At 39.9% G+C, this 12,204-nt stretch overlaps 1 protein-coding gene across 28 annotated transcripts in view; it reads left to right on the forward strand.

Moving 5' to 3' along the window:
• CAMK2D (calcium/calmodulin dependent protein kinase II delta) overlaps positions 1 to 12,204 on the forward strand; it is a 167,740-nt gene that overhangs the window by 107,985 nt on the left and 47,551 nt on the right. For 18 of the 28 annotated variants that reach the window (XM_040554667.1, XM_040554665.1, XM_040554679.1 and 15 more), the window contains exons 6-7: positions 1,048 to 1,120; positions 6,968 to 7,070. In XM_040554667.1, coding sequence (XP_040410601.1) covers positions 1,048 to 1,120; positions 6,968 to 7,070 — 176 coding nt within the window. Of the gene's footprint in view, positions 1 to 1,047; positions 1,121 to 2,154; positions 2,228 to 6,967; positions 7,071 to 12,204 lie in introns of all 28 variants that reach the window. The other 10 variants (XM_040554666.1, XM_040554663.1, XM_040554669.1 and 7 more) reach the window with 1 other exon arrangement.

Genomic DNA, 12,204 nt, shown 5'->3' on the forward strand with positions numbered 1-12,204 from the left:
AGTTCGGTGAGTTGTGAACTACTCGCATAAGAAACGGTTTTCAGGTTTGGGCTCCAGTTACTGATTTATCACCATTCCTTCTCAATTCCATGGCCAAAACATTTTGGACGAGCAGAATCAAATCCTTGGCCCATGACTACTATATATTACTTCACTATATATCACTGACTTCTGCCACAAGGATATCTTTAAAAAGGAAACCGAAAACATTTGTAAACTCTTGTGGTGCCGAAAAACATCTGAAAAAGTTCCAGTGCTATAAAAGATGAATATTCTAGTTGTGCTTTTTGGCATGGTACACTGGTCAAAACTTGCAAACCAGGGCATGGAAAAATAGGTGCTAATTCAATTATTTAAAGAGCCAAAAGAAAGCATTTGTCTCCATTTTTAATGTGGATTTCCATTCCATGTGTGACTCTTTACTAAACTATTGCTCAGCAGTACTTTAACTGAAATTGCATGCCACCTTTTTGAATGACTTGGCTTTATTCTGCTAATAGTTTTTAAGAAACCATTAGATTCACAATGATAAATGTTTTGCTTTTCCTTAGCTTTTGATTTTTTTCATCTGTTTTCTGTATATCATTTTACTTTTGAACATTTTCTTGTTTCAGCACTTGTAATGTTAACTTCATTGTAAAAATGTTCAAAAAAATATGAGAGATCACCAAATAATTTATTGTCTCCAGTTTATTTTTTTGTATTGCAGTTTTTGGAAGCTGGAAGAAGCTTCCATACTGCTGAATGAAAATGCAATCTAATGATTCTGTTTAATAGGTGTCTTATGTCCATGTTTAAATGTCTTTTTTTTTTTTTTTGGTTTGTGATTTTTTATTTTTATTTTAATTTTTGGCTGTGTTAGAGCTGGAAATATCTCAGTTTTTAACACTGTTTTGTTCCAGTCCAACGTACAATCAAGACTTGTCAGGAGATGTACAATTGTTTTTGTTCTTTATAATTTTTTTAAGTTTTGTTTTATTTTGTATTTGATGTGATTATGTGCCTTTAAAATGTTCTCCCTTCCATTCTGCCCTTGTATCTTTGCAGTCATTGTATACAGCAGATTCTAGAAAGTGTTAATCATTGTCATCTAAATGGCATAGTTCACAGAGACCTGAAGGTCAGTATCTGGTGCCCATCAATTGGATAAGAGTTTTGTGGTTGTTTTTCTGCTGGGTAGGGGCAGAGGGCGGGTTGTCTGCGCTGTTCCCTTGCCTATCCTGCTCACCCTCCAAACAGCTAGACGAACACAAATAATTAATGCATGACGCCTCTTTCCAGTCTGCAAGTCTACAGGCCTAATATACATCATGGCAAAAGGGGGAATGGTTGCCAAAACGCTGTCTCTTTTCCACGGCTCTGGATTTATCCCATGCTGTCGAACACATCTGGTATTTTATTAAGGGTGTCCGTGTATCGCTGTGCACGCACATGGAGGTGAACTTTGGCTGTGATGTATGTCAGCTTGCAGATTTACACACCACTTCTGTTCTGAGCCCTGGGTTGCAGTAGCACAACAGCCGGTCGCACACTGCTGCGTTAGAGTATGACGAACCCTCAGGCAAGTGATGCTAATTGCTGACTAAATTGGACCTCGAGAAGTTAATAATTTACCCCAAACACCTCGCTTCCAGTGGTTTTTTACCTCAGTGGCCGCTACAATTTCTGACGCCTCTGAGAGAGCTCGCAGAAAGCGGAGGCAGAACGACTAAAGATATCAAATCTTTAACGCGACCTCGACAGATTTTGATTGGCCGAATTTGTAAGCTTTGCCGAAGACTTTCCTTTAAAATGGTCCTTTTTATTAAAAAAAAATAATAAAAAAATAAAAAATAAAAAAGAGGTCAGAGGAAGCCAACCGAGGCAGGTCCCCGGGGCCGGCAGGGTGCCTGAGGCCGTCGTGCTCTGAGGGGCGGCGGGGCAGGACGGGGGGCAGCGGCGCGGCGGGGGGAAAGCGGCGCCCCCCGCCCGGCCCCGGCCCCGGCCCCGGCCCCGGCCCCGGCCCCGGCCCCGGCCCCGGCCCCGGCCCCGGCCCCGGCCCCGGCCCCGGCCCCGGCCCCGGCCCCGCCGCCTCCGTGCCGGCGCCCGGCTGCGGGCGTGCGGACGGCGAGTGCACGCTTGGAACTAACACGCGCCCCTGGTGTTTGCATGCAGTCATTGCATTCAGCAGATCCTGGAGGCTGTGCTCCACTGCCATCAGATGGGCGTAGTCCATCGCGACCTCAAGGTGAGTGCTGCTGCCCCGCCGAGCCCTCCCCAGCCGGGGGCTCTGCCTGTCCCCGCCCCGGCGGCGCTCCGCCGTGCCTCAGCGCAGAGCAGCAAACCCTAACGAGCAGCCGCGATCGGCGGACGTGTAAACGGTGTTCTTGCCCTTTTTTTTTTTTTTTTGGTTTTGTTGCCTTTCATTTATTGGTTCGCTTCACCTCCGAACGAGAACGAGCCTCTAGCGTTTGCTGGAGAAACTCCGCTAAAGGCTTACCAGTACCTCGCTGTCCAGATCTGGGCTGTGAAGCTCAGCCGTCTGAGCCTGCTGTCATCAGTTGTCAGGACCAGGGGAAACAGTAGTCACTTTCCATGCCTTTGGTGTATTCGCTGAATACACGGTGTTCCTTTCTGTCATCCAGAGATTTTGGGGCAGGGTATGGAGGGGGGAACTTTAACTCTCTCGTCAGCATGATTGGAGCGCTTCTGGGACACATGCTGGTGTTTGCACATCACATGTTTCAGTGAGGAAAGGCCTGCTGCTGCAAGATTGCTGTCACAAGACCTCTCTCTCCTCCGGATGACTGGGCTGTCAAACATGTTCAGAAAGCTGGAATTTCTACAGCATTCTCCCCGTGATGGTCCTGAGAAGTCAAGTTCCTCCCAGACGAACACTGGTGACAGAAGCTTCAGACAGAAAGCTCCTGTGCTGAGAAGAGCATCACCTTTTTCTTAGCTGTGTACTCTTGCCTCCTGTGTTTAAAGCATGTTGGCATGCAAAGAAACAGTTAAACATCCTTTTCTTTTACTGGGAAGCTCAGAGAGGCAAGTTTGTCTCTCAAAGCTAGTAGTAAACTAGCCTCATGGATAAGGGAGAGGACTTTGGGCACTTGGGCTTCAAGATCTTAAGTAAAAGAAGACTTTCTTCTGAAAGCAAATGGAAATGCACTATCTGAAATACCAGATCCTTTACAAAGGCAGAAGAAAAATGGCTTGAGAGCTAAGGCAGTGAAACACACACTAATTCTTTCTGGCACAGCTTCTCTGTCTCTTTATTTTTCTTCCAGAATGAGTTATAGGGAGCAGGAATTTCCTTCCAGGACAGGCGTTTTCTGGTGGTTAGTATTAATTTTTGGAGTCAGAATGCTGTCTTCTTTCTTGCCCTCCTTCACTCCCCAAAAAATAACTGTTACAGTCATTGCTTGAATTTATAAAAGTATGTGTCATGTATGATCATAAAGGGTTACACTTGGACAGCTTAGAGAGTGTGTTGGATTTCAGAGAGACATACAAAATCTTGAACCTGTTTTGCAATTCTGGATTTCCCCAGGTCACGGTTGTACAAAATGAGAATGACGAATCTCTATCCAGTCTGTAACTCTTGCATGGCAGGGAGCTGGATAACACGTACCAAGTCTAAATGAAAAGACATCAGATTTGTCCAGCTGCTCTGAGGGTTTCCTGTCCTCACTGCACATGCAGTATTATGCTTTTAGCATGAAAAGGAATAAAAAAAACTTGATTGTAGCCTTGTAAACTGACTTTCAGGCTACACAATAAGGAATGCTTTCTAGTAAGTTTCATACAATCACAAAAAATAACTTTTTCTTCGGAAATCTATTAAATGCAGCTGTTGCCTGCTCCAAACCGTGTGTGGATTTCTTATTCTGGCAAATCCGGGATGAATGGGAAACAGTGTGAGAAAAACTGTTTCTGCCAAGCTGTAGTACCCAGTTGCATTTCTGAAAGTGAAAACTTCAGGAAACACAAAACCATCCTTCTTCACTTACTACTTTCTGGCAAAAGAAAAATAAAAGAAGAGTGAAATGAAAGACTGTGGTAAAATTGCAGCAGAACTCTGTACAGAAAAGAAGATGCAAAGGCCCAAGAGCAGAACTACAATATGCAAAAGATGGTTATGGCCTGGCATGGATCTTTTAACTGCAAAACTCTATGGATTTTTTTCCAGTAATGCAGACCACAATTTGATGGCATGCTTGGGGATGTGGGCGGGCAACAAGAGGAGGAGATTTGAACAGTTGAACAATCTGCTTTTATTTAACTGACCTTTAAGTGTAATTTAGTAGCAAATGGGAGCTTTTGCAACCTCTTATGATCTGCAAAACTGTGTGTTGCTGCTCTTCTTGAAATCCTTGTGCAAGTCAGAATGGTGGTGGATCCTAGATCCAGAAAAAACTGACCTGTTAGTGGCAGCCTATCTTTAACAGATGGTGGAAGTGCACTTCTGTGTAGGAACTTCAGCTCTTGGCAATCAGCAGCATGGCTGCTTTTTTAAACTCTGTGCTTGCGACCCTCTTGCATTCCCCATGGAAGTTAAATTAAAAAACAAAAACAAAACCCCTAATTTTATTGCAGGGAAAAATACACAGAAATATATTACTTGATCTCTAAGAACAAAGATGTTTGGAAAAACAAAGTGTAAATCATGTTAATTTATTTGCAAGTAATTTCAATAGTTAACGTTGCCATTCTACATGCTTGACTGTAGCCAGTCTCCCAATAGTACGAGGTGACACTATTGAATCCAAAGTAGAATCTTGAACGTCCCAGACTGGGCTATTAATGTTTTCCAAGTAATTGCAGTCATTCTAAGTTCATGCATGATAATTATCTGGTATGCCTTTTGTCGTCCAGAAGTGACAGCTGCGTGTTGTTTAAGGGCATAGTCTACACAACACTGTCCAAAAGGCTGTTGTCTTTGGCTTAGGAAAAAATCAGTAAATCTGCTTCATCTTCTGTTGAAACATATTCATCTCTGATGGTGGCGTTTCTCTAGAGCACTTTGGCAGATTAAAGATGTGTAGTGGAATTAAAAAAAAAAAAAAGAAGAAAAGAAAAGAAAAACAGCAAGAGAAAACACAGAACTACTATTTTGGATGGAGTCGTTTTGCTAAGTGCTTGGTAGAGCAGTACTGCTGTTTCAACCAAGAGGGTGAGGCATTTCACTGCTGTTGGATTGCCGAAGGTCACAACAAATAAGATCATCCATTGTTGTAAGAGGTTTACATAAGTAGTGCATTCCAGGAAATAATTACTGTAAACTTCTCTCACCCCAGTAGAAAACATGTAAGAACATATGTGGCTGTATGTTGAAGTTAGTGTGATAAAACAGCAGGCAATGTGAAATTGCTTAAATCAGTATTGATAAACCTAGAGAAAAGTCCTGAGCTATTTGGTCAATGTCTGGTTAGGTAACATCCCTGAAGTGGCTACTGATAATTGAAATGAATATAAAGATCATATTTGATTCCCAGAAACCTTAGTCTTGGTTTTGAAAAATTTGGAAATAGGAGATTAATCGTGTAATTGTTGATGAAAGGGTTTTAATGTGATTTTTTTCTGTGATATAGCAACTGTGGGCTGAGTGAGAGATGGTGTTTGTAAATTGCTGAAAAAATGTTCCTTTACAGTTCAGTGGGAAGGAAAAAAAGCACCTGTAAACTAAAGATTTTTGTCAAGGCCAGTTTTGTTGTTAATTAATAGAAGCGTTGGTTGATGTCTTGATTATGCTCAAGCATATTTGACACAAATGTATTAAAGATAGCCTTTCCTCAAAGAAGCTTATAATCTTATGTGTTCCCAAGATCAGTACCTGCATGGGATTGACTGTAATCACATAAATATTCCCTTGGAAGCATATATGATTGCTGCTGAGCTTAAAATGAAGTATGTATTTAAGAATTTGCAAGATTGGTTCCCCAGTGCCAGACTGGATATAGTGAATTCCCTTGTGATAGAGCACTACAAAAACTGCTTCTGGAAAAGTCACAGCAATACCCTTGAATGAAAGGTCTTGATTAATGTATAACAAAACCTTTTTTTAAAAATAATGGATTAGGGAAAAAAAAAAAAGAAAAAAAAAGAAATGTCGAGAAAATACTATAGAGGTCAATTTTCTGAAATCATCTGTTGCATTCTGCAGTATTTTGTAGGTTTAAAAACTAAGGCTTCATAGAATAAAGTTGTCTTTGGATAATTCACATTTGAGGTATTTGCTAAAAGAGGTTAAAAGGATACATTATGAACACTAGAATGAACACCATTGTTAATGTTCAAATCCTTTACTTTTGATTCTGTAGGTATACTGTAGCATTTGATTTCAGATGTTACCATGTACTCTAAAAAAGCAAAGTGGGAACTTTTGCAGTCTTGTATTGTTATTTGTGGTAGGTTCTCTGCAAGCACAAATGTGGGCGTGATGTTTTTGCAGAAAGATTTTCACTGCAAATACACCTGCCCTCTAAATACAAATATGAAAATATGGCTGCTATTGCTATGCTGTCATGCAAAGCATGTTTATGTTCCGCAGCTGTAGATGCCTGATCCTGCTAACTGCGTAGGTCAGACTACTAATCAAAGAATATGTGTCTTTGGGGGATTTCAGCAGCGTTTTTCCAGTAGTGAGCTGTTAGGACTCTCTGAATTGTCCTATTAAAGAAAAAGGTATCATGATGCCATATGGCCATTCTGGCCTATATAATTCTCTGATAGATGTGCCCATTCGTCTTGCTATCATATGGGGTCATGAAGGCTGTTTACAGGCCTGGTGGTTCTTCCCAGTAGGAATGGAAAGTACAATTTTTGTAATTCTATGGAGAAAATGCATGGTGTTTTTTTCATTTTCCACTGCTTTAAGTATTTGTTCTTTTCCAGACTACCTTAACTAAAGCCAAAAGGGAAAAACTGTTTAATATATGTTTACTCATCTTTTCATCTCAATTTTTTTTTCTCTTTCTGAATAAAGCCTGAGAACTTACTTTTAGCTAGCAAATCCAAGGGAGCAGCAGTAAAACTGGCAGACTTTGGGTTGGCTATAGAAGTCCAAGGAGAACAACAGGCTTGGTTTGGTAAGTAAATATTTTTTATTTCTTACCATTTATTCAGTGTTGCCATTCAACCTTCCAAACCTCCCAGTTCTCACTTTAGTGTAAAGTCTGTAGCTGTGTGACTACTTGATTTGTAGCTTTAAGGGAGGGGTATTTTGTTCATAGTTCAATCAGCTGGCTAAACTTTAGATCTTTTTCTCCAGGAAGAATATTACCTGTAATTCTCACCAAATCAAACAGAGCTTGGCAGCAGACCTCATATGTTTAAAAAGCCAAAAACAAAAACAAAAAAACTACAGAAGTGACCCATAGCTACATTTCCAAATCTAAGAGCTCACTTAGACAAGAAGAAGCACTGCTTATTAACCTCTTCTTCATTGGCAAAGCTAATTCACCATCCTAAATGACACAAAATAAATTGGCAGAAGTATCTTCCGTTGGCACAGCTTTGTTCATACTAGAGATTTTGCAAGCACAGCAGTACTTTGTAAGGGATAGGATGCAGAGCAAATTTTTTTTTATTCATGCTTCTAGTGAATATATCTTTACAAAAGGCCCTTTTGCGTGTAATCTAAATGCTTTTGATATTCATTGACCCTGAAACTTAGGTTTCCTGACTCTGGGCTTGTCCCAGCTTTTGTCTGCCTGTAAGTTTAACTAAGACATAGGTATACAAAAGTCCCTTCTTCTTGACTTTCTTTTTCATATCTTCATATCTGTTTCTAAATATATATTCATATATATATTCATAGATGAAGGAAATACAAGTGTCAAGGTTGGGAAAGGAATGGCTGGTTTCCATCCCTCTGGAATGGTCTGGTGTTCTGGTGACTGATGAGTAACACTGCAAGCTAATACAGCTGCCCAATGATCAAAACATGTTGTCTGAACAGCTGTCTGTCAGTTGGAAATAATTGAAAAAATTATTATGAAGCATTTTGAAATTTGACTTGAATGAAAAAAAGAAACACACATGCGGTTTGTGAGTACCTGAAACTGTCAACCGTCATCCACATCCAAATCTTGCTGTGACAGTACAAATTATCTGCCCCAGCTGTTTATATTGTGGTCCTAGAGGTGACTGCCCCTTCAGACCTGCTAGTAAAGCTGTTCATGAAACTGTTCTTTGACACACGAAGTTGAAAATAACCTGGCTTATAAGAATGTTCAATAACTAATATAGAAGCATCTCATAGGGCAGATCATGGAGACCATGAATCCAGGAGGCAAGAGAGTGGTTAAACGTGTTTGGAACCTGGTGCAGCAGTCTGGAAAAGGTTTTCTGCCTGTAGCTTACAAATATATTTTGAAGCTGAGACTGGAGTTTCTCAGCCATTTTGGTGATTTTGAAAACTTTATCTTCATCTGGGATGGATCAAAAGCATGCTTACTTGATAGTGAAGGTCACAGAGGTGTATCAGAATGTGGAAACAAACTGTGTGTGCATGCAGCCACCAAAAGAGTACACATTCCATGCTTCAGATCAGCTCACAGAACATTGGAAAGGGAGGGTTTATGCCCTCCTGGAGATAGCAACTCACGTGTACACCAGATCTCTGGAATCGATACCTGGAGTAGTGTCCTGTACAGTGCTTCACTTCAGGGTATGAAAAAAGGATGGGGGATAGTGCATTTCTCTCTAGTCCCACTAAAATATTCCTTTTTGTTAATGATTAAAAAAAACTCTTATTACAGATTGTTAGAGTTAACAGGTGCCCAAAGGAAAAATGCAGGAAAAAATTAATACTGATCATTTTAAATAATAAGACACATAAATATAATGCTTCTGTCTCAAATACCACCCCCTTTGAACAGATATGGAGCACAAGTCAGAAGTCAATGTAAATCCAAGGAATGAAAAAATGTATGCATTTGTAGCAGCTACATATTCTCACTTACAGCAGCCAGGAAGTGCAGCTTAAAATTGAACAAAGCGTTTGGGAGCTTGCTTGCAAAGCTTAGAATAAAAGCACAAAGGATTTTGTGCATGCGGTGTGTTAAGACATTGAGTTTGAAATCTAGGATATATCTGCGTGCGGATGCACAGGCAGTACCATTGGACATATGTTGGTAGCTTTATAAGCTAGCCTGTTGTTTTAAATCCCAGCCTTTATATAAATGGATTTCAATAATCCAGAAAAGACAGTGGAGATTGCTCTTGCACATTAACAAAACAGAGTAGTGCAAAAGGAGTTGAATAGAAATAAAACAAAATGCAAGTGATGTGTTAAAATGACTAAAACATCAGGAAAGCAGGAAGCTGCTCAAGGAAAATATCAGTAGAATGAACTTGACTTCAGGGCTATTTTCTCCAGATGGTATGTCTGTATGGATGCAGACAATGCACGAGACTGCAACTCCCTGTAAAATCTTGCACTTTATTTTTTTGGTCAGTCGTTGCTTGTGGAGTGCTTGTTTCAGACTCGTAGCATCCTGAGGACTGCCATGCTGAACTTGGTAGAAAGGAGAGTGAGCAGATTGTCTTCAAAATACATATATGTAAGGAACAGAGAGGCTGTAAGGAACAGAGAGGCTGGCAGCAAGATGATGGAAGGAAGTAGTCTGATGTGGCTCTTTTAAAATTTGCAATATTTGATAAAACGAGTTGGTTCTGTACCTGTTTTGGAACTTCCTCTGCAAAAGTTTTCCATAATGGTCTGTGTGCCTGCCTTCATCTTCTCATGACTGCTTTAGCAAGGCAAAAACATGATGTGCTCAGTGTTTTGAACTTTCTCTTGCTTCTTTCCAGAATATTTTTCTGCTTTCCAGTGGATTCTGCAGCACTTAGTGACTCATGGCATGCTCTGATTCTAATTATAGCTCTGCATCAGTATTTCTCTCTTTCTCTCCTTTTTTTTTTTCTCTCTTTTTGTGCGTGTGTATTCCTCTGGTGTGATGGTTACCTTTCTGCTTCAACCATGGATGTGCACCAGCAGGAAACAAGCCATAAGTCTGTGCGTTTGGATACTACAGGGATATTTTCCCAGTTTGCATGTTATAAAGCAAACCTGCTTCTTGCCTGTTTGGAGGAACTGTTACTCTGTTTAGCAGAAACTCCCCACCCTCCTACCAGGTGTTGAATGTGATGGGAAGGTGTCTGAGAGGCTCCACTCTCTGTCTGGGACAGACTTGCTGCGACTCACTCAGTGGAAGGGCTGCAGTTTACTCACTGGTATTTAGATTTAGTCCTAGTTACACCTTGTAGTAAACTAAGTCCAGCCTTGTAGATAGGACTAAAATACACACCATTTAATTCATTTGAGCAGCTCCTCTGAATTTTTTTGGTAGTTGCATTAAATTTAGGTTATATACAGTTACTCTTTCGATCCAGCTGTGCAGAAAAGAAAGATACTGCCCTTTATGTGCTCTCAGGTGCTTGCTCTTGCCCCTTGCTGCCTCCTTTTCCATGTCTTCTCACCAGGCTGTTCATTTGAACGTTTATTCTGGTGTCAAAGGGAGTTAACGTTAGCAAAGATAGACAGCCTAAACTGTTTAAACTAGCATGGTTTATTCTGCCAATTTATTTTGTAATCCTTGCATGAATGGCACTAAGAGGCCATAACTCTAGCAAGGTGATGAAAGCATAGGACAGGTCTTCGAGCAGTAATCTCTTCTGCTGGTGTTTAAGATACATCTCCTTGTATTAATTTTAGTTTATGTAATGGGATTATAGTTAACCTTTGGTGCAGCTTTGACCTGAGACATGCTCACCATTTATGAAGTTAAATATATGTGTAATCTTCGCGTAAGAAGGTTTTGAGACCGTAAGCTATTTAAGGTTGAATAACATGCTATCTCATGTATGCATGCACCACCAAACAGCACAAGGCACCCTGGGCCTCTGAAATACTTACATTGTGTGACAATAGGAATACATGGTGATACAGTGTTTTCTAGGTTACTGTACAGTCACAAAAAGTTTCCAGCTTTGCAAGTGGTTTTTTGTTTGTTTGTTTTTAGCTAAATTACTCCTATTAGCAATAGTTTTCTGAAAAATGCAGTCATATTTATTTCTGACATGTTGTTTCTGATATGTGTAGACCCATTCTGTGTCCTTGTTGAGAGACAAAGTTAGCTAAGTTTCATATTTATTTTCACTATGAAGTTTAGTTTCAAGTGAGGTGTAATTATGTTTATGGAGCTGTGGTAAGGTTGAAAGTCAATACAATTTTACAACTTAAATTAATACAAAAATATTAATGTACAGCACTACGCCCAAGAAAAAATATGAAACCACTCTATTTAAAGCTACTTAGAGCATATATTTATTAGCTTCTCAAAGGAGCTTAAACTATGTTTCCTGTATGATAGGACTCTAACAATTCATGGCTCTCATATCAGGAGACTGAGAAACACAAGCTTATTTTTCATAAAAATATTTTAGATAAATTCTCAGTAGAATACACAGAATGTGTTGCTCCATTTCCTCCTCCCACCCCAAAATGATTGCCAGCTGCAGGGCAAAGGCTTCGTTTTTCTGTAACTGTCCACTTTACATGTTATCACTGTCTTTCATGAGTTCCATTGCTTATCTTTCATTCAGCACAAATTTTTAGGAATACAATGTGGTATTTCAAAAATAAGATGTGGTCCTTCATTAAAGCCACAAAATACCTTTCAAGAATTTTCAAGCATTTATTTCAGGCAAAGAAAGACCAGATACACTGACAGAAATGGTACAGAATGTTACTGGTCTTTTAAGTTTTTACCAAGTCTACGTTTACACTTACATTTTTTATTTCTATTAAGAGAAGACAGCACTGCTGTCAATGAAAAAGGAAGGAAGAACATATAAATTTTAAAGGCTAGATGACTTCAGAGATGCTTTTGTGAACCTCTGTAAGGAGGTTTTCACAAGTGGCATGACTTCAAGGAAATGAGTGTTGCAATGGAAACATCTTATTAGGAGAAGCTATGCGAAATAGGAACAGCAAAGGCTGTAAGAAACATAGAATCATTATGGTTGGAAAAGACCTCCAAGATCATCTAGTCCAACCATTCCCCCAACCACCAAAAGAAGGCTGAAACCCAAGTTGGTTGTCTTCATACTGAGCAATAGCAAGTTGTGCTCTCCCAAAGGCATAATTTTTATAGTTTGGGGCTAGTTTAAAATAGACTAGATTAGGCTAGTGATTAAAAACAAACAAAAGCAAAC

This window comes from Cygnus olor, chromosome 4 (assembly GCF_009769625.2).
Source record: "Cygnus olor isolate bCygOlo1 chromosome 4, bCygOlo1.pri.v2, whole genome shotgun sequence".
In the NCBI taxonomy this organism is placed as follows: Eukaryota; Metazoa; Chordata; class Aves; order Anseriformes; family Anatidae; genus Cygnus; species Cygnus olor.